The sequence below is a fragment of the Leuciscus leuciscus genome (assembly GCF_965113295.1).
Source record: "Leuciscus leuciscus genome assembly, chromosome: 4".
Taxonomy (NCBI): Eukaryota; Metazoa; Chordata; class Actinopteri; order Cypriniformes; family Leuciscidae; genus Leuciscus; species Leuciscus leuciscus.
Genome location: NC_138728.1, coordinates 47,964,095 through 47,983,698, shown reverse-complemented (window position 1 = coordinate 47,983,698; position 19,604 = coordinate 47,964,095). Strand labels below are relative to the sequence as shown.

Sequence of the window (19,604 nt, the reverse complement as noted above, 5' to 3'; positions counted from 1 at the left end):
ATGACATCCAATACAATATAGCAACCACAGACAAATGCAGAAACAAACAAAGCAAATTTATTTAAAACCTCTAAAGCCCCGATTATCACTGATCTGATAATATTATATCATTACCGAAAGGAATATCAGTTACGTAGCCTAAGACGTACGGCTGACATTCCACAGTCGTGATTTATTATTAGCGTCGTCGGCGATCGCACGCGGACAGATTGCATAACACATAACTAATAACTGACTTACTCAATAGGAATAAAAGCAGGATAAGAGCAACAGAATTATAAAACGGTCTTGCACGCATAGCCTACATGCGATGTTCAAAGCGCGCACTTCTCATACCGACTCCACTCTGAGTGAGGGAGTAACAGAGTGCGTTCCACCTTAAAGGCGCAGTACCTAACTCTACCTGTTACAAACTATAATCTAGTTCTCAAGTCTTTTCTAAATATAACTGTATTAGAGAGACTTTAAAAATCTGCCTGAATCTCGTAACTTATACACAATAATAATAGATTAGCCTACTTTGATAACTTAATATAAAACACTTCTTCCCATGGCTTATTGATCTTAGGTCTAGGATATATATATATATATATATATATATATATATATACATATATTTTACATGCAACCTATTTACCATATTCAAGAATGCATTTATTAATAGATATTAGGCTATATAAGAAATCCCATTTGTCCTAGTGAAATAAGCACGCAAAACACTTGTAGTTTAAAAAACATATATATATATATATATATATATATATATATATATATATATATATATATATATATATATATATATATAACAGTAACGAAGCTGAACTTGACATCTCTGCCTCAAGCCTCCGAACCAGCAGACACCGCTTTGCTTTCCTCAGTTAGCTGTGCCCCGCCTTCTGCATCACACCTCTCTTCCGCGCTGAGAGCAGGAGCCGCTGCCTCTGACGAGCCGACCTCACGAGCACGAGCTGCCCTGATGGACACAAGGAAACCGTCCTGGTTCACTTTCAAGTCGAAGGCGGGGGACAGTAAGAAGTGATCCTCGATCGCCTCCGCGTAGTTGAACAGATTGGCGAGGCCGGCGCCGCGGAGATAGGTTGACAGTGCCGAGCTGGTCAACAACACACTCTCTTCTCCGCTGTCAGTGGAGACGACTGCTTTCCCTCCAAAACAGGCGGAGAAACAGAGGGACGCCTGCTTCAGCTTGCAGCCCTCGCACCTGTGCATCGTCGACTTCTCCACGAACGCGCTCTGCTTGAACTGGCAGCTAGAACACTTCTGTTGAATAGCCACCTCAATGCCCTTTATTGTGGCGCTGAAAAGTGCCGTTGATTGCTCTTTCTCTCCGCCTTCTCCCTCCTCCACCTCCAGATCAGCGATCTGATCTATGGTGCTGGACGGACCAGTACACAGACAAATGCACCCGTCTCTCTCTCGCGTAGACAGGTTCTTGAACTTGTAGGAGTTGCCGCCCTCCACCGAGTTGACAAAGCTGTCCCACAGCGTCACCTTTATCTCGCCCGTCCCGTCACAGATCCGCACCTCCTTAAGCTCGCAGTCCATGCCGTTAACGCTAACCACTCTGCTCACAGATCCGTGCAGTTGAACCTTTCCTTGCAGCTCACCCACCTAAACACACCACAAACACAACATTAGTTTTCTATCCATTGCGATCATAAACAGAAGCGGTCAGGGAAAGTTAGCTCTTCGATTCACACCTTCTGCCTCGGACCGAGAGCTTTCACCTCCGCTATTGTCATTGCTTTGCAGCTCGGTGGCGCGCACCGCAAAAACAGCAGACTGGTCACCTCCACGGTCGTCCCCCGAGAGCACAAAACGTCAAAACCGTCTGGATCAGAGAAGCTTATAAGAAAAAGCTAAATAGTTTTATTAAAACCGAGCCCACTGGCGATCCAGAACTGAACCACAACACATCAGTGAAGCTGTTCTGTAAAAAGAACTAGGCTACTTACTTATACTGCGCCTGACGTTGCGCAGCCTCACTGCGTTGCCATTCTTTTCGACTTGACTGAAGGTGGCTTCGTTCTTTTCGACTTGACTGAAGGTGGCTTGCTTGTCCATGGAGAAAACGACCACCCTATGGTACTCCTGCCTGGCGCTCTGAATATCTGCGGTGAAAAACGGCGAGCTGTTGCGGCTCTGGCGTCTGGGAGATGTTATATATGAATCCTTCGACAGCGTCTTTGCCCTACTTTCGGACCTTTGCAGGACTGGCCATCCCTCCGCTTCTTTATTGGTGACAGATGCCATGTTGACTTGGAGCTCCAAATTTGCTGTCTTGAACAAATGACATAAAATGCCACCATAGAACAATTTATACCTGTGATATGCAAATTAAGCCAAGACTGATCATTGGCCGCTTCTAGCAGGGGCGAGGACAATCCCTTTGTAACTAAAGGGTAAACTGTTTGCCTTTAAAGCTGATACTATAGGCTACTATACTACACAAAAACAGATAAAGCTGATACTATAGGCTACTATACTACACAAAAACAGATAAAACTACAATACACTGTCACTCACGAAAACCACTCATTTAAACTAATTCGCCTATTTCTCGTAAATACAAAGAAATAAATACTTTTTCTATTCCCGCCCGCAAACTAATATAAGAAGTTAATCTCAATGTCTCTTTCTACAATTTCATTCCTACACTCCTTAATATATGAAGTGCAGGCACATACTGGATTTGGTTCTGGACGGTTTGGATTTGGACCGTAGCCCCTGTCCTTTTCAAAAATTAATCAAAAAGTACCTTTTCAAACAAATATCAATAATAATATTGTGGCCATTAAAACAAAATGCATTTCATTATAATTAATTATTAATTATAATTTGATTTATTTTTACGTTTCTGTCAGTCTGATATGTTGCCATAACGTGTTGTTATGGGTTGCATCAAATTGCTTGAGGATCTAAAAATCTAATGTCTATGTGGACAGCAAAAGTTATGCGTTTTAAAATGAAACAGCACTCGTGTAAACACAGGTATTTCACAGTCTGCTCGAGAACCAATGCTCTCGAGCTAACTATTTCAGTAATGGCTCCACGGCAAGAAGGAATAAACAAAAAAACAATTTAATGGTAGGCTATTGCGTCGATTCAATAAAAAAATCCACATATTTCAAAATAATACATAATTAATTGAAGACCATTTGTCATGTAAAATACACCAACATTGTTATCTGACATAGAGTGCGGATCGGGCCGAATTTTTCTGTCCGAACCCGGCCCGCGTCCGACAGAGCAGTAACCGAACCCGACCCGAGCCCAACAGAGCAGTAACCGAACCCGACCCGAGCCCGACCCGAGCCCGACAGGCATAAAGATATTTATGTCCGAGACCGACAGTTAAAATCCCATTTCTCATACTACTGACACATGTACGTTTGTTTGTGTGGAAAGCCCGCTTTTATTAAGCAACTGTAGGAAGGCATTCGGAAATGTCAACAGGATGAGTGCATCAGCGCGCACGGAGCAACAGCGCGCTTAACACAGGCGTGCATGCACGCAGGGCCGGATTCAGCCAGCCCCACTAGGGGGTTCAGGTAGAATATCAGGGGGGGCAAGTCATTTTTGGGGTGCCAAATTATGGCCAGAAATGAAAAAATATATTGTGAAATGAAAAAATCCTATATCGCCCAGCTCTAATCTATCAGCTCCTTTGATCCATTTGATTTGTCTTATAGGTTTTATGTTGGATGCCCTTCCTGACACTACCCTCTGCATTTACCCGGGCTTGGGACCGGCGCAAATAGGACACTGGCTTGTGCCCTGTTGAGGCTGCATTTATCTTTTTTTTTTTTATCTGTCTGTCTGTCTGTCTTGTCTGTCTGTCTGTCCTTTCGTTTTTTATTTCAATCTTTATTTCTTTTTTTTTTTTCTTTTTTTTTTCTTTTCTTTAGCTCTGTACACAGCATGGCTTATATCAGTCATTATAGCATCAGTCGTCTGCTTTTCTGTGCAAAAGTCCTAACAAATGCGTCCATATCTAGACCTGTTGTTATGGCCTTCTCGTGAGCCAGAATAACTAAATTTCTTTTTCTCTCATGTAGCATAGTGCGGCGGAAGGGGGTAAGAACACGAGACAAAGTGGAGAAAGAGCTCTCGCATGATGCAGATGATATTACAATCACAAGTGAGGTCACATACATGCGATGGAGCTGAGGAAAGGCATTCTTATACCCGTGTAGATATGTGCAAATGGTGGAGAGGTCTACAAACTCTACGTTCTCATCATCATTAGTCTTTTTGAATTCTTTTTCCAACATTATTTTTGCGACAAGAATCTCATTGGAAAGTTTGTCACTATTTGCCATTTTTTGCAGAGGACTTAACATGGCAACATCCAGAAAAGAGGGAGATTGTGGTTGAAGGCAATTAACTGCTTTCATGAGATCCAGATTGCTTTTGGAGAATCTTGTCTCCATCTCTACAATGGCGATGTCCAAAATGTTGAGAAGAGCTCTCTTCAGAGCCTGGCTAGGAGTCATGGAGTCTTCTGCATGGCCTACAGTGGACGTAACAACGCTACCTACGAGCAGTGAGCTCATTGTTCTTTTTCTTTTAGCAGCTGGTGCAGGCATGCTGGTTAATGTCTCACTCTCCTCATCTCTCATCTGCTTCAGAGCCTGCAGAGATGCACTGACTACTTCTGAAGCACAGCACAGGTCAACAGAATGAGCCTGCAGCATAGCAACCCAGAACTTTAAGGAGGAATTTTCCTATTTCAAAGAAATGATGCCTCCTTAACATCATCAACAGCCCTGATGCCTCTGTACAGATATCAACAGCAGCGGCTCTGTCCTCTGTAACCTCTGACAGGTTACTCAGAATAGCATCCTGATTCTCCACAAGACACTTGGTCACATCATGGTGGCTTGTCCACCTGATCTCCAACAGTCGTTTAAGGGAGGGAACATTATATGTGTGACACATAATGACGGTGAAAAAAAAGAGTGCAGTGATCCTGATAGATCAAAAAAGATTTTTGCACACGGCTCTCCTTGCATTGCATGGACCACGGCCAAGTGCAGCTGGTGGTTATAGCAGTGGATATAAGGAATATCCTTCCCTACCATCTTTTGCAATAAGGCCTGAACACCACCCCTGACCCCACTCATGACAGAAGCTCCATCATAGCACTGACTGATAATTTCAGCTGCACTATAGCCTGAGTCAGAAAGATGCTCAAGAATTTGTGTGGTAATAAATTCAGCATTTAACTGACTGAGGTCAAGCAGGCCAATCGGGTGTTCCTCTGGAATGCCTTTACAGACAAATCTAACTATGATTGACAGATTCTCCACATTACATCTGTCCCTTGTTCCGTCACTTTTGATGCAAAACCCAGCATTATCTGCTTTGGCCAAAATGGTATTAAATCAGATAAAAGGTAATTATGACAGTGTTTCAATAATTTCATTTTGTATGTTGTGAGAGGTGTATTTTGCATTTGGTGGGATGTGTTTGTAAATTTCATTAAATTTGGGGTCCTTTGCCAGTGTGTAGTCAACCATTTTTAAGAACAGTCCTGCAGAGAAATCATCATCATTTGAACTTTCCACACTGCCACGAAGTGTAAGTTCATTTACTGCTAGGAACTGAACTACTTCTCCAATTGTTTTAATATAATACCTATTTTTTTCCATTTGTGTGGGCCCTATTAAATTACAAATGGTCTCCCCTGTGGCCTCTCTTTGGGACATTTCAGACCAGGCTTTTGCATTTTTTATGTGGCATTGACTTGATGCGTGCTTTGAGAGTCCCTTGTCCTTTTCCAATGCAGTTTTCCAATTAGTAAATCCTTGTTTTGTGAAAACCAAATCCCTATCATTGTTCCCCCCAAATTTCTGACACGGGAAACAAAAGCACGCATCAAGCTTTGCTGAATATTCGAGCCATGGTCTCCCACGATACCAACCTGGGCAGAATGAGCGGGAGCTCTTGCCAAAATTACGTTTGGGGAAAACCAGAGCTATGGGTTGTGACGGTGCTTCAGTGTTTAAGCCTATGTTGTATTCATCCGCAACAGCCACGGATGGGCTGGGAACGACGCGGGCTGCGGTGCTTGTGCAACTAGAACTAGGTGTACTGGTACTGGACTGGGCACGGGGGTTAGAAATTGTAGCGAGTCGAGGAGCAGTATGGTGATTCGGTCTCTGCTGCAGCTAATGCCCTAGCAGCCTCGTTGCTGCTGCCAGTGCTAGCTTTAGCAACCAGAAATCGGCGCATACTCGACTCGTCACTCGGTGCAAATTACAAGAGAAAGCGATAGAGAGATATGGAGGGAATGAGAACACGCTTACAGAAAGAGTAACCAAATAATTTCAGTGACTGACAGCGAAGGAAACTCAAAACAGGGGCTGAGCTCAGCTGACGACAGTGTGTCTGCGTGCTCCGCTCTGCAGTGACTGACTGAGACGTGAAGCTCAGCAGGTTCACCACAAGCCGGTGAAGCGACTGGCCACGCCCTCCTTATGCATCTACCAATCAGTAGCTACTTTGAATGAGGGATAGAGCGCAGAGAGCGCTCACTCTGACCATTTTTCTTGAAATATTTTTTAAATTTGGGATCTTTGCATGCATCACGTTTGGGGGGGCAGTCACGGCATTTGGGGGGGCATTGCCCCTCCTTGCCCATGCCTATATCCGGCCCTGCTGCTGGCACTGGGGTCCGGGAGAATCAATATCCAGAGTTGCCTATGCCCAGTCCCTGGCTGTGGGAAACCAACAACCCGGATAGACCGGCACCTCAAACTACACACGGAGCTAACCATTTCAGAAAAAGAGACCGCAGTGTGGTACTGCAAGAGGAAGAGGGTGATAGAAAAGATTGCTGCACTTAGGGCCACGAACCCGGAGGTGCCAGTTGTTTGCACCCTGGATTTGGAACCAGACTTGGATGAACACTGGACGGTGTCCTGCGCGACCTTACGCAGAAGTACCGCCGTTTGAAGAGGAGGTCAGAATCAAGGGGTGCAGGCCGCTTAACAAAGGAAACCAGGAGGCTGATATCTTCTGTCAAGTCTGACCCTCACACTTCCACCGTGCAGCCTTCCTCCACCGATTTGGAGCCCTCCACCAGCCAGCAGCCACAAATTTCTGACGAAAGCTATCATGGGTCGACACTGAGTGAGTACACTTGCATTGTTTTATCTTGATGTTTTCTGAAATGTCATTGTCATTGTGCATTAACACTAGAAGTGCCAGAATTCCATAACTACTAGAACTGCCGCAAGCGGTCATTATTTATCATTAAAGATATAGAGTTTGGAATCTAGCGTTCAAAATGTCCGCTTGTCTTTGGGACAAAATGTCAAATTGCAGATTCTCTCAAGATGTGTAGTGTTTAAACAACTGTTGAAAGTGTCAAAAAAGTCTCAGTAATTTACCTGGGTTTCTATCCAACTTAACCATGCAATGCATGTACACTCACTGCATTAAACAGTGTCTTACTTGAAAATATACTAGAGACCAGAATGTATAATTTAAAGTAATTCACTATGCAATGCATGTCCAATTAGTGCATTAAACAGCGTCTTACTTAAACTTGTTTAAATGTACAGTTTGGTCTTTTTTTGTTTTTAAAAGACATATCAATACAATAAAAGCATTCATCTCTCAATTCCAAAAGATTAATTCTCAATTCTTAAAGATTAAACTGTCAATCTTTTATGAAAATGTCATTCTACACTCAACTTTGACCATTTACTTAAAAATATACCTTCACACTCCTAGTAAATTTTTGAGTAACTGTACATGTAATTGCTGTGAGTTACTTGAAATTATACCTGCACTCGACCACAAGTACATTTTTAAGTAACGGTGCATGCAATCAAAGTGATCTGATCTACTCCAAATTATCAGCACACCCTGACCAGAATATTTTTTAAGTAATTGTACATGTTAACAACAGTCTGTGCTTTCTGAATGAAACGTCCAGAATACACGCGCAGGGTTTGTTTTTCTTGTGTTCTGAAAAGTTAGTTTAACCAGTAGAACGGAGCTGTCAAACTGATTTCTGATGCTATGCAGTTTCGAACTTGGTGTTTTTGCTTTGGTCTTATAAGGCAAAAAAAAAAAAAAAAAAAGGACATATTTGCCGTTCTGTGTAATTTATATGAAAAACTTTTTAAATGAAAATACAGACACTTTTAGGAAAAGTCAGGTACCAGCAGGATTGTATTTATTTTTTCAACAAAGTTATTGCAGATATCAAATTCAAAATGGTCAAAATGACCGGCGTGGCAGTTCTAGTGTTAAACAGTGACTTCAAAATATACTAGATACGCGAATGTATAATTTAAAGTCACTACGTAATGCATGCACAATGAGTGTGTACAATGTGTTGACTGACAATTGGCTCTCCTCATTATTCTTTGTGCACAGAAAAATTCGTGGAGGACTACAAGACAAATCAATTGGGTCCAGACCCATCTCGAAAACATACTGACAACGTAAATGGCAAAATTTTCAGAATCAAAAAATTTGTCATGTGCATGAATCCTACTTGTCTCGTTTAAGAACACCAGGGTGCTCAGACTGGATTTTCCCTTAGCCATGTATAAGTAATTTTCTTATTCTTATTATTATTATTATTATTATTAGGGGTGTGACGAGATCTCGTGTTACGAGATCTCGCGAGATTAAAACGTGACGAGATTTCTCGTCGAGGTGAAACTTTGTCTCGTGAGTTGTTGTGATGTCAGCGTGATGGAGCGTGAGGGTGAAATATTGAAGTATTGAAGATGCCCCTGCCACTTTTAAATCATTTGTGTGCCGGGCCAATCACACACACACACTCCGCGCACACACACACACACTCACTGTCCCTCGCTCACTCTCTCACTCCCGCGCACACACACACACACACGCTCACTCCCGCGCGCATACACGCACACTCACTGTTGCTCGCACTCTCACTCACTCGCGCACACACTCTCGCACACACTCAACCCGTCGTGGAGGACCGTTAAAATTAATCATGCTAGTCTTTTTGTCGTGATGTCCTGAAGCATCGCAGACGCGTAGGTTGTCGCCCACTATGACACACTATACGAAATGAAACGATCGAATCTTGCGTCCCGACGCCAGTTGTCCTTTACGAATCTCCACGAAACGGATCGTGCCAAAATCGCGCTAAAATAGTGTAATCTGAACCAGGCAGGTCATAAATATTTGACCTATCGCGCAAAGAACCTATTAAAGCACTAAGACATGGGAACAGTATAGCTAATATTCACATAGGCTATCACAAGTCATATCGACATCGCAATATTAAACAATGTTATCGCACATCGCAGCTTTTCCTCATATCGTGCAGCCCTAGTTACTGCCCAAAGGTCTCAACTGCTGCCAGAAATCGTCGACATGCTTATATTCTTGAAAAAGAACATGACCATAATCTTAGGCTGTTCTGTGTAGTTCATTTATCTCTTTTTCATGCTTGAAGAAAAAATTGTTTCTGTTTGAACTTGTAGTTTTGAGAGAGCAGTACTTTGATTATGGATACACACTTACTGTTTGCATTTAAAGTGTTATTTCAGTTATTTATATTTATTTTATTTTATTTATACTGTTTTATTTTTTTTATGTTCGATTTGTGGAAAGGAGTTAGATTTCTCATATGAAATCGTACAGGGGAGAATCCAGACGGTAGAGTTTATAGCAAAACATTTTGCAGTGTTTGCATGTCCTTTACTGCATAGAATTCATTAAAATAGAAGTAAAATAACATTCATTACAAGTTGATTTCAAAATGCACCTATGTGCCTAATGTTTTGCATTTTGTGATTTTCAGTTGAATAAAAGACTATTTTCCATTCATATATTTCATCATTGAGGATTTCTTAAAAATTGTATAAAAATCTCGTCTTGTCTCGATCTCGTGAACCCAATCTCGTGTCTCGTCTCGTCTCGTGGAGTAAGCGTCTCGTCACACCCCTAATTATTATATAATAATATTATATAATATATTATTATTAATTTTCTCTTGTAATAATGTTTAAAAAAAATATATTTTTTGTTTGTTTGTTTTTTATAATTTGTTTGTTTGTGTGCAGGTGGGTCAGCTCCTTGCGCCATGAGCAGATGAAGGAGACCACCATTGAATATTATAGCACATTTCAGAGACATTCAGTTAGGTGTTGTATCCTCAAACTGCTTTTGTTTTCTCCTTCTTTCTCTCTATTTCTAGGCAAAATTCACCCATTCTGAGGACGACAGGATGAGGATCGCAAAGTTCATGTGTCATGACGTCCAAACAGCAGACAAGTTCTATGTGACCAACCTGTCGACCAAGCAGGCCGTTGAACATCGAATGCTTTTCGAGGCTGCGCTGCAAGGTGTGGACGTCAGTGCAGCAGGGGTAAAGCGACTATGTCCTGGCCGTAAAATGGACCATCCAAGAAAGAGGGTGAAGGCATCGGAAGGAGACTCAGGAGACACATCAGGCTCTCCTGAGAAGAGTCCTGAGACCAGCCAGGTAAATATATATCCTGTAAACATACTGAGTCTATAATACTGTATTTATTGGCACAATGATGATCAATCCTTCACCATGTATTTTCTTTGGAAGGGTGAAGAGGGCCTGTCTGAAATAGATGATCCAGGGCGGAGCGGAGAAGACTCGGGGACAAGCAGCCATGAGCGTTCACCAGTCCCCTCACCCAAAAAAACCCCAGTTGTTGCGATTACTCCAATGAAAAGGAAATTGAGACCACGTCGCATTTCACCAATTAGCATTCAAAAGGTTAAAAAAATGGCAGAGATCAAAAAAGTAAATGAGGAGGTGAAGAGGGCCATTAGAAAAAGGAAAGTCAAAAAGTAAAGCATTTTTGCTCCCACTTTCCCTCCCCCAGTTTGACCGCTGTTTCATTTAATTTTTGCATTTTTTAAAAATCTTTTTTATGTTCTTTCATTTTTTTAAATACTTTACATCATATTTTTATTAGTGTGTTGAAAAGGTGATTTACTCCAAATTATTGACCATTTACTTAAAAATATACCCTCACACTCCTAGTATATTTTTGATTGTACATGTAATTGCTGTGAGTTACTTGAGATTATACCTGCAGTCAACCACTAGTTATGACCGCCGCTAGCATAGCTAGCGAAAGCGGTCATATAGGGATTGTCAAAGTTTTTTTTTCTTTTTTTTTTCCGTCACCTTACTGAATTTTCCGTCAACGATACCAGGGACACCGAAACACCGGGGAACATGAAATTTGGTGGGCATGTAGCCCCACTAGACTTTTACGGAAAAATTTCGTTTGGTCCCCGGGGGCCACTCCCCCCCCCCGCGCTGGGCCCCCCGTGCTGGGCCCCCCGTGAATTTTTCGTCAACGATACCAGGGATACCGAAACACCGGGGAACATGAAATTTGGTGGGCATGTAGCCCCACTAGACTTTTACGGAAAAATTTCGTTTGGTCCCCGGGGGCCCCTCCCCCCCCCGCGCTGGGCCCCCCAAACCCAAAAAATTCAGTTTTTCCTAAATAACTACCTGAACCGTGGCACCGAGGATGAAGACATTTTTATGGTATGTTGGTATTAAGGGCCCACATCAACCTAGCCCATAATCGATTGTCAAAGTTTTTTTTTTTTTTTTTTTTCGTCATCTGAATTTTTCGTCAACGATACCAGGGACACCGAAACACCGGGGAACATGAAATTTGGTGGGCATGTAGCCCCACTAGACTTTTACGGAAAAATTTCGTTTGGTCCCCAGGGGCCCCTCCCCCCCCGCGCTGGGCCCCCCCAAACCCCAAAAATGCAGTTTTTCCTAAATAACTACCTGAACCGTGGCACCGAGGATGAAGACATTTTGATGGTATGTTGCTCTTAAGGGCCCACATCAACCTAGCCCATAATCAGTCATTTGTGATTTGCGCCCCTCCCATAAAAAATTTAAATGCAATATTATTCTGCTTTAATCGCCCCTATCTTCAGTTGAGATGTTCAGAACTGCACCATATTTCATGTGTATGATTAACTTGACATCCTCTGGGGGTATGCTAAGTTTCGTAGAATTTCATCCATGGGGGGGGGGTATAAAATAAATTCATTTATGTGCACATTTAGTGACTGTACACTCATCGGCCTGTAGATGGTGCTGTTGAGCGAAGGGTTGCTGGTTTAGGATGATAATGTCACACACACACATGCAGGAATACAAACAAACGCAAGCATGCACACACACTGACATCCACACGCACAAACACACACACACGCGCACACACATGTACGCACGCATACATACACGCACAGACACACACACACACAGACATGCACATAATACTACTTTTTTTAGGTATCAGCCATATACCCGATTTTCCAATACCCAATGTGTTATGCTTGGGCAGTATACTAATGAGGTGGGTGGGAGATGTTTCATGCCATGTTAGATCACATCCTGAGAAGTCTACGATTTTAGAAAATATATAGTTTATATAGTTGAATCAGTTTTCTCTTCATGGTAAAGACCAAAATGTATTATGTGTACACTTTCTTCACCTAAATCCATAAAATCCCATTAATTATGACCGCCGCTAGCGTAGCTAGCGAAAGCGGTCATATAGGGATTGTCAAAGTTTTTTTTTTGTTTTTTTCCCGTCATCTACTGAATTTTTCGTCAACGATACCAGGGACACCGAAACACCGGGGAACATGAAATTTGGTGGGCATGTAGCCCCACTAGACTTTTACAGAAAAATTTCGTTTGGTCCCAGGGGGCCACTCCCCCCCCGCGCTGGGCCCCCCCAAACCCAAAAAATGCAGTTTTTCCTAAATAACTACCTGAACCGTGGCACCGAGGATGAAGAAATTTTTATGGTATGTTGCTCTTAAGGGCCCACATCAACCTAGCCCATAATCACTCATTTGTGATTTGCGCCCCTCCCATAAAAAATTAAAATGCAATATTATTCTGCTTTAATCGCCCCTATCTTCAGTTGAGATGTTCAGAACTGCACCATATTTCATGTGTATGATTAACTTGACATCCTCTGGGGGTATGCTAAGTTTCGTAGAATTTCATCCATGGGGGGGGGTATAAAATAAATTCATTTATGTGCACATTTAGTGACTGTACACTCATCGGCCTGTAGATGGTGGTGTTGAGCGAAGGGTTGCTGGTTTAGGATGATACTGTCACACACACACATGCAGGAATACAAACAAACGCAAGCATGCACACACACTGACATCCACACGCACAGACACACACCCATACACACATATACAAATCCACATGCACAGACACACACACACAAACACACACGCGCACACACATGTACGCACGCACACATACACATACACAGACACACACACACACAGACACACACATACACACACAGACAGACATGCACATACTACTACTTTTTTTAGGTATATACATAAACACGCAATACAGCCAAATTGCTCCACGTCATTTATTTTTGTGGAAAGCCAGTGCAGGCCTGAGCGGCGGTCATATTTTGTACCGCCCTGCGGTACATCTAGTATATTTTTTAAGTAACGGTGCATGTAATTGCAGTGATTTACTCCAAATTATCAGCACACCCCGACTAGAATATTTTTAAGTAATTGTACATGTTAACAACAGTCTGTGCTTTCTGAATGAAACGTCCAGAATACACGCGCAGGGTTTGTTTTTCTTGTGTTCTGAAAAGTTAGTTTAACCAGTAGAACGGAGCTGTCAAACAGATTTCTGGTGCGATGCAGTTTCGAACTTGGTGTTTTTGCTTTGGACTTCGAACTGCGCTGTCCGTGGTCCTGAGGTTGTAAGGCTAATGTTGTGCTCTTAACAGCTGTGATGTAATGCTGACAAATAGATTTCTGATGCGATGCAGTTTCGAATTTGGTGTTTTTGTTTTGGACCTGGTCCTGTACATTACTGCTTAATTCCGCACTGCTTTGTTTTATGTGACCGAGATAGAGAGCGCCGCAGGGTGTTGGAAACAGCACTTTTTAAACTGACTTTCTTAAAGATTAAACTTTCAATCTTTTATGAAAATGTCATTTTACACTCAACTTTGACCATTTACTTCAAATTATCAGCACACCCCGACTAGAATATTTTTGAGTAAATCACTGCAATTACATGCACCGTTACTTAAAAATGTACTAGTGGTTGAGTGCAGGTATAATCTCAAGTAACTCACAGCAATTACATGTACAACTACTCAAAAATATACTAGGAGTGTTAGGGTATATTTTTAAGTAACTGTACATGTTTAACAACAGTCTGTGCTTTCTGATTGAAACGTACAGAATACATGCGCAGGTTTTGTTTTTCTTGTGTTCTGAAAAGTTAGTTTAACCGGTAGAACGGAGCTGTCAAATTGATTTCTGGTGCGATGCTATTAATAAAGGATATTTATATATATAAGATAGATGAACGCCATTAAGTCAAATAATATGTGCAGCCTATCTGTCTATGTCAAAATAGTTTTCAGATGGGCCATAACATCAGGGTGATCCCATAAGGTAGTCTGAGCTGGGTTCGAACCCATGTCCTCACAAGCAAAGGGGCCCCAACCACAAGACAGTGCACACTGACCACTTCCCCACAGAGGACATGAAAACTCCACAGTAGCCTGTCTGTGTGCATCCTGGACAACTGTAACTCATTCAATGAACATTTTTATGTAAAAAAAAAAAAAAGTGTTCCTAAAATTGGTATGTGTCTGTGTGTGTGTTTATTATCACAAGTCTATACATTTTATTCATTAAAGAAAGTTTTTGTAAACTTGGCACTAATTTTTCCGTTTTCAATTTCATAAAAGGCTTTAAATGCAGTGAGCAGTCTGTGTCCATCTCAATAATAATTATGCATCATTAATAGCTCTCAAGTACATCAGTGTGTTTATATTGCATTTACTGTGTGGTTTGCAGTAAATTAAATAAATTAAATAATTAATAAATTAAATAAATAATAATAAAAAAAAAAACTATGGGTGGTAAAAAATAAGATGGTTAAAAAATGTGCAAACCACAAAACCACCATTTGAAATGGCCTATTCGTCAAGCCATTCCAAGGTCAGGCCCTCTCCCTGAAAAGAACGTCTCCTAACACCGTAATCATACTTGAGCTGTGTGCCTACACTGATGTCCCTCGTTGCCTTAAACAATATGACTTCCTGGTCCTGGCCATTTATTTTCATTGAGCAGTGGACCGGCTTGATGTTTGGCATCTTACGTGAATGGTTCATCCTTCCGCCAAAAGTGTTCATGTGAGGGTGGCACTCACAGGGGGACATCTGTGAATCTATGCACAGTTCTTTTTCTCCAGCTTTGAAGAAAAAAACATATCCCGGTTCGTTGAACTGGCTCTCTACTTTGGCCCTCCCCTCAGCAGCTGTGACTACCTTTCCGTGGTAGTCACAGACGATGTCATCTTTGAAAAAGGGTCGGGTTGCGACGACTCCTATAATAAAGAGAACATTACATTTTTTAGTTAATAAAAAAAAAAAAAAAACATTATTTTGTACATTTTATATTATTGTTTCTTCTGCCCTGAAAAGTGAAATGTTTTCTTACCTAGACCTTCCGGTGGACCAAAATCTTTTATGGCCAGCCCCGTCCAGGTCTGCTCGGAGACACAGCGAATGACAAAGTTGTCAGCTTCCACCATTGTCTTTGGGGCTGGTCTCCAAAGCTGTACGATGTCTTCAGGCCTTGGGCAGTTAACCGTCCACCCCTCCTGGGCAATTAACCTTGCCACCTTTGCGGTGGACGGCTTGCGTAGTTTGTAGTATGCTGGAATACAGAATGAAACAACTTTACTCATGTGAAACACTTGTCACTGTAATTAAATGGCCTAGTTTGTGTTGTGAGTCAATGCGTGTCAATGCTGTATTGATTGTTTAGCAGACTTACACAGCAGATGTTTCTCCCGCTGGGCGTACTGGGAGGCCCTCCACTTGTCATAAAAGACCCTGTTTTCTGGGAAACCGGACTCCATCCTTTGTTTTTTGGATGGCGGCAGACCCTCCAGTGAAACGGGAAATCTGTTAACAAATGCCAGAAAGTCTCTCCGCGGCTCTCCGGCTGCGCCACGTGTTTCCAAGGATGTCTCATACGCAGACCTGCTGTGTAAGTGAGGAATACAAGGTTTATAATATGCACAAAAAAAAAAATATGAATGAAAACTTGCTAATCTGCTGTGCAAATAGTTTGTGATTAGTTATGTCTTTGTTGTATGAAGAGACATACCTGGACAATGATTCCAGCAGCAGAGCTGCGTCTATGACATCCTGGAGCTGGAAAACACCAGCGCTGAGGCCCAGGTAATTGAGAAGTGCCCCCTTTTGTTGAGCTGGGAGGATCTTGGCCGCTGACTCAACAGCCCTCCTCACACACTGGCTGGTATAAGGGGCCATCTTATACCTACAGAAAGAAAATGAAAAAAGAAATGTCAATTATGGTGTGACTGATAAAATGTGGATCCATTCACACACATGCACATGAATCTGTGTAGACACTTACAGTTCATGGAGCCGGTTCATGTCCCATGAGACAGACTGAACTGCCTTTCCGTCCGAGGAGACAAAAAAACTATTGCAGTCCGTCTGAGGCTGTAGGTTCTCAGGCCTGATCCTCACAAAGTACAGCTCCAAGAACTTAAAAAAAACAACAACAAAAAACGAGTTATTAAATGTAAAACACTGGTGGTAAGAAATCTACTGTTTGCATCATATTAAAACGTACAGTTTCCTCCTCTTTGTTTAGAGCGATCCGCATGCTTGAGGCTCTTTCTCCCTGCACGCCGACCACAACCCTTTCTCCCAGCTCAGTGCGGTTGACCCACTCTTCGTCCTGGAAAACATTGAAAATGTTTTACTTAATGCATACATGTGCAAATATTACAGTATATCACAAGTATAAACTCGTTAAAATAGATGAACTTACCGTCAAGGCTTCCACAGCTCGTGGACACTGCATATGTTTAAAGACCAACAGCGCTTCACAGAAGTAACGGTATAAGGTCTTGTCCGTCGTTGGGCCCTCTTTGTTCATCTCCAGGTCCCCGCGGATCCTGAGGACGTCAGACTTAGAAGCCCTTAAGATCCTCTGGCAATCTTCAATGCCAGGAGCTGGCTGAACGAACCGTCTGTTTGGATTAAACATAACAAATAAGACTATAGAAGAATAAAACCAAAGCTGTGAAATAGTCTTCAATGTAGAATAATATAAAATATTTTTTTTATTGTCATGTAATAAGCATGTAATAAGTACACAGTTAACTGCACTTACTCTGGAGGAGGAGGAGCAGCAGCAGAGGAAGAGGAAGAGCCAGCGTCTTCAGCTTCTTCGATATCCTGGAGGAGGAGGAGCAGCAGCAGAGGAAGAGGAAGAGCCAGCGTCTTCAGCTTCTTCGATATCCTGGGGCTGGTTTTTGACAAAAAATCCACGCCGAAGAAGCTCCTTCAACATGGCCATGCGAGAGCGTGGGTCAGGAAGGATCTCACAAAGCTGGTTGTAGTCCCAGCATCTGTTGTGGCGGACCCACTCTCTGTGTGAAACTTTAGCTTTCTCTAGCTCTGCTTCTCTTTGTTTTGGAGTGCTGTTTTTCATACACACCCGTGACAGATGAACAGAAAGGGTGTCCTGCGGCTCGTGGCAAAGCAGACAATACAGCAAACGGCGATTGGCAGACCTTTAATGGAAAATGAAACGATATAAAATAAATTATAAAAACAAAGATCTGAAAGAATGATACACGATTAAACAAAACAATAATTTAAAATAAACTAACTATGCAGCTAACTTTAAAAAAAACACAGTATCTTTGCTTTGAAACTTTTTTTTAACATGGGTTTGTTCTTATCTATTAAGCTTAGCTATTAAGCTATGTTCTTAGCTATTTTGCTCAAAAGCTAATAGCATAATTGAGTCTTAAAACACAATCAAAAGTGAGACAAAAACACCCATTCTAATGCAACCACCATTACCATTCGCGAAAAACCAAACGTCCCCATTCGTTCAGTGAGCATCGTTCAGAAACATCTTCTTAAGGAAACACAAAGTAACACAAAGCAACAAAGAAAACACAATCCTTACCGTTTCTGAGCTTGTTCAGCCATTTCAATGTTCAGTAGCCGCGTTTCCACTGTCGGGCCAGGGCCGGACCGTGCTAGTGCGTGCCAGGGCCAGTCGCGTTTCCACTGTCACTTCCGGGGCTGGATCGGGGCTTACTCGAGGCCAACGGTCAGGATTTCTGGCCCGTCGAATACCTTGGGCCAAAGCGGGCCAGCTCGGGCTAGAGGAGTGGTTACCAACAGAGGAGGAGTTTACCAGCGCCAGATGATTCTGTCAGCATTAAAGACTTTAAAGACATAATTTAACTCGCGTTCATGTTTGAATGCCTTCTGTTTGTGATGCAAAAGACTATGTGCGCTAACCGTTACCATAACGGTTCTCTTTGGCTCTCAACGAAGGCGGTCGCATTTTCTTCCCCTCCTGTCCCTTATCTCCCCTGCTTTGCTGCTCTCGTCTCGTCTACTGTCTTGTATGTACTTTGAGAGACTCTCTCCGCACTGCTCTCCAAACTAAGAAATTATGGATTTGATCAACTGGTCTCTCAACGCAATTGACACCATCTTCTCGAAGATATCTACCTATTCGGAACCATGATAACAGGCTTTCTGCACTGCAAAAAATGCTTTCTTAGTTAGTATTTTTGTTTTGTTTCCAGTCCAAATATCTAAAAATTCTTAAATCAAGAAGCATTTACTAGAGAAGTAAAATGACATAAGAAATTCTATTTTGTTTTAAGGTAAAAAGTAAGTACTTTAAGTAATTTTTGTTTAAAACAAGCAAAATTATCTGCCAATGGGGTAAGCAAAAAAATCTTGTTTTTTTTTCGAATTCAGATTTTTTTTCTTGTTTTCCATTCTTATTCAGATTTTTTTGCTTACCCCATTGGCAGATAATTTTGCTTGTTTTAAGCCAAAATTACTTAAAGTACTTTCTTTTTACCTTAAAACAAAATAGAATTTCTTATGTCATTTTACTTCTCTAGTAAATGCTTCTTGATTTAAGAATTTTTAGATATTTGGACTGGAAACAAAACAAAAATACTAAGTAAGAAAAGCATTTTTTGCTGTTTGGATTAGGCATTGCCCTGGTTTATCGAGGAATTAAGAAGACGGTGACAGCTGTCCAAAACCCCACAAGGCTGCCCGTCATGATTGAAGCAGTGGGCAGAGCTGTCAGCACTCAGACTGTGACAATGAACCACAATATGGATAACATCATGGAGAAGCTCACAGCTTTGCAAAGGCAAATGGATCGTTTCGGAGACCAAAATGGACCAGGAGCTGTGTAAATTGGAATGCGGCTACTCGTACCAAGACCAAACAACCACAATCTTATCTGCTTTCGGCCCCCCTCAACCAGCACTGGCCTTGGCGAGGCTGCTGCTGGAACAACAACTCCCTCTGGAGAGAGCACTGCAGCGAGACGCTCTTGCGTTCCTTCCCCCACTCCCCACAGACACCTGCTGATTGTTGACTCTGTCTGGGACGTGATCAAGGTTGACTCCATGGCAACTGCTGTGTATCGCTATGACATCCTGC

The 19,604-nt window shown here is 42.1% G+C and overlaps 2 protein-coding genes across 4 annotated transcripts; both read right to left on the bottom strand.

The window, feature by feature from the left end:
- Positions 1-778: 778 nt before the first annotated feature.
- LOC309497038 (uncharacterized protein) lies at positions 779-2,036 on the bottom strand. The gene is made up of 3 exons (XM_082167299.1): positions 1,974-2,036; positions 1,719-1,863; positions 779-1,629 (listed from the first exon to the last, which is right to left on the bottom strand). Exons 2-3 carry the CDS (start codon positions 1,758-1,760, stop codon positions 838-840), a joined length of 834 nt encoding a protein of 277 aa, XP_082023425.1. The 5' UTR covers positions 1,761-1,863; positions 1,974-2,036; the 3' UTR covers positions 779-837.
- A 21-nt stretch (positions 2,037-2,057) lies between these two features.
- On the bottom strand, positions 2,058-18,669 carry LOC309497010 (uncharacterized protein). 3 transcript variants are annotated; one of them, XM_082167251.1, is made up of 11 exons: positions 18,088-18,669; positions 17,281-17,683; positions 16,936-17,137; positions 16,735-16,842; positions 16,513-16,646; positions 16,240-16,413; positions 15,904-16,115; positions 15,565-15,783; positions 15,224-15,451; positions 10,313-10,520; positions 2,058-2,129 (listed from the first exon to the last, which is right to left on the bottom strand). In XM_082167251.1, exons 3-11 carry the CDS (start codon positions 17,041-17,043, stop codon positions 2,099-2,101), a joined length of 1,422 nt encoding a protein of 473 aa, XP_082023377.1. In that variant the 5' UTR covers positions 17,044-17,137; positions 17,281-17,683; positions 18,088-18,669; the 3' UTR covers positions 2,058-2,098. The 3 variants fall into 3 exon arrangements, with proteins under 3 accessions (XP_082023377.1, XP_082023378.1, XP_082023379.1); XM_082167252.1 differs by having other exon boundaries at positions 15,904-16,112; XM_082167253.1 differs by lacking the exon at positions 2,058-2,129 and having other exon boundaries at positions 10,453-10,520; positions 15,275-15,451.
- Between the last annotated feature and the right edge of the window lie 935 nt (positions 18,670-19,604).

What these genes read in the sequence shown, in the direction of transcription:
- LOC309497010 (XM_082167251.1), bottom strand. Translation starts at nt 17,043, where the DNA reads ATGAACAAAGAGGGCCCAACGACGGACAAGACCTTATACCGTTACTTC. An exon ending in GCGGGAGAAACATCTGCTGT is followed by an intron (nt 15,784 to 15,903) that starts GTAAGTCTGCTA and finishes TCTGTATTCCAG; the next exon opens with CATACTACAAACTACGCAAG. An exon ending in ACGGCCTGCTTGGTCGACAG is followed by an intron (nt 2,130 to 10,312) that starts GTTGGTCACATA and finishes TTTTCACCGCAG; the next exon opens with ATATTCAGAGCGCCAGGCAG.
- LOC309497038 (XM_082167299.1), bottom strand. Translation starts at nt 1,760, where the DNA reads ATGACAATAGCGGAGGTGAAAGCTCTCGGTCCGAGGCAGAAG. An exon ending in CTCTCGGTCCGAGGCAGAAG is followed by an intron (nt 1,630 to 1,718) that starts GTGTGAATCGAA and finishes TGGTGTGTTTAG; the next exon opens with GTGGGTGAGCTGCAAGGAAA.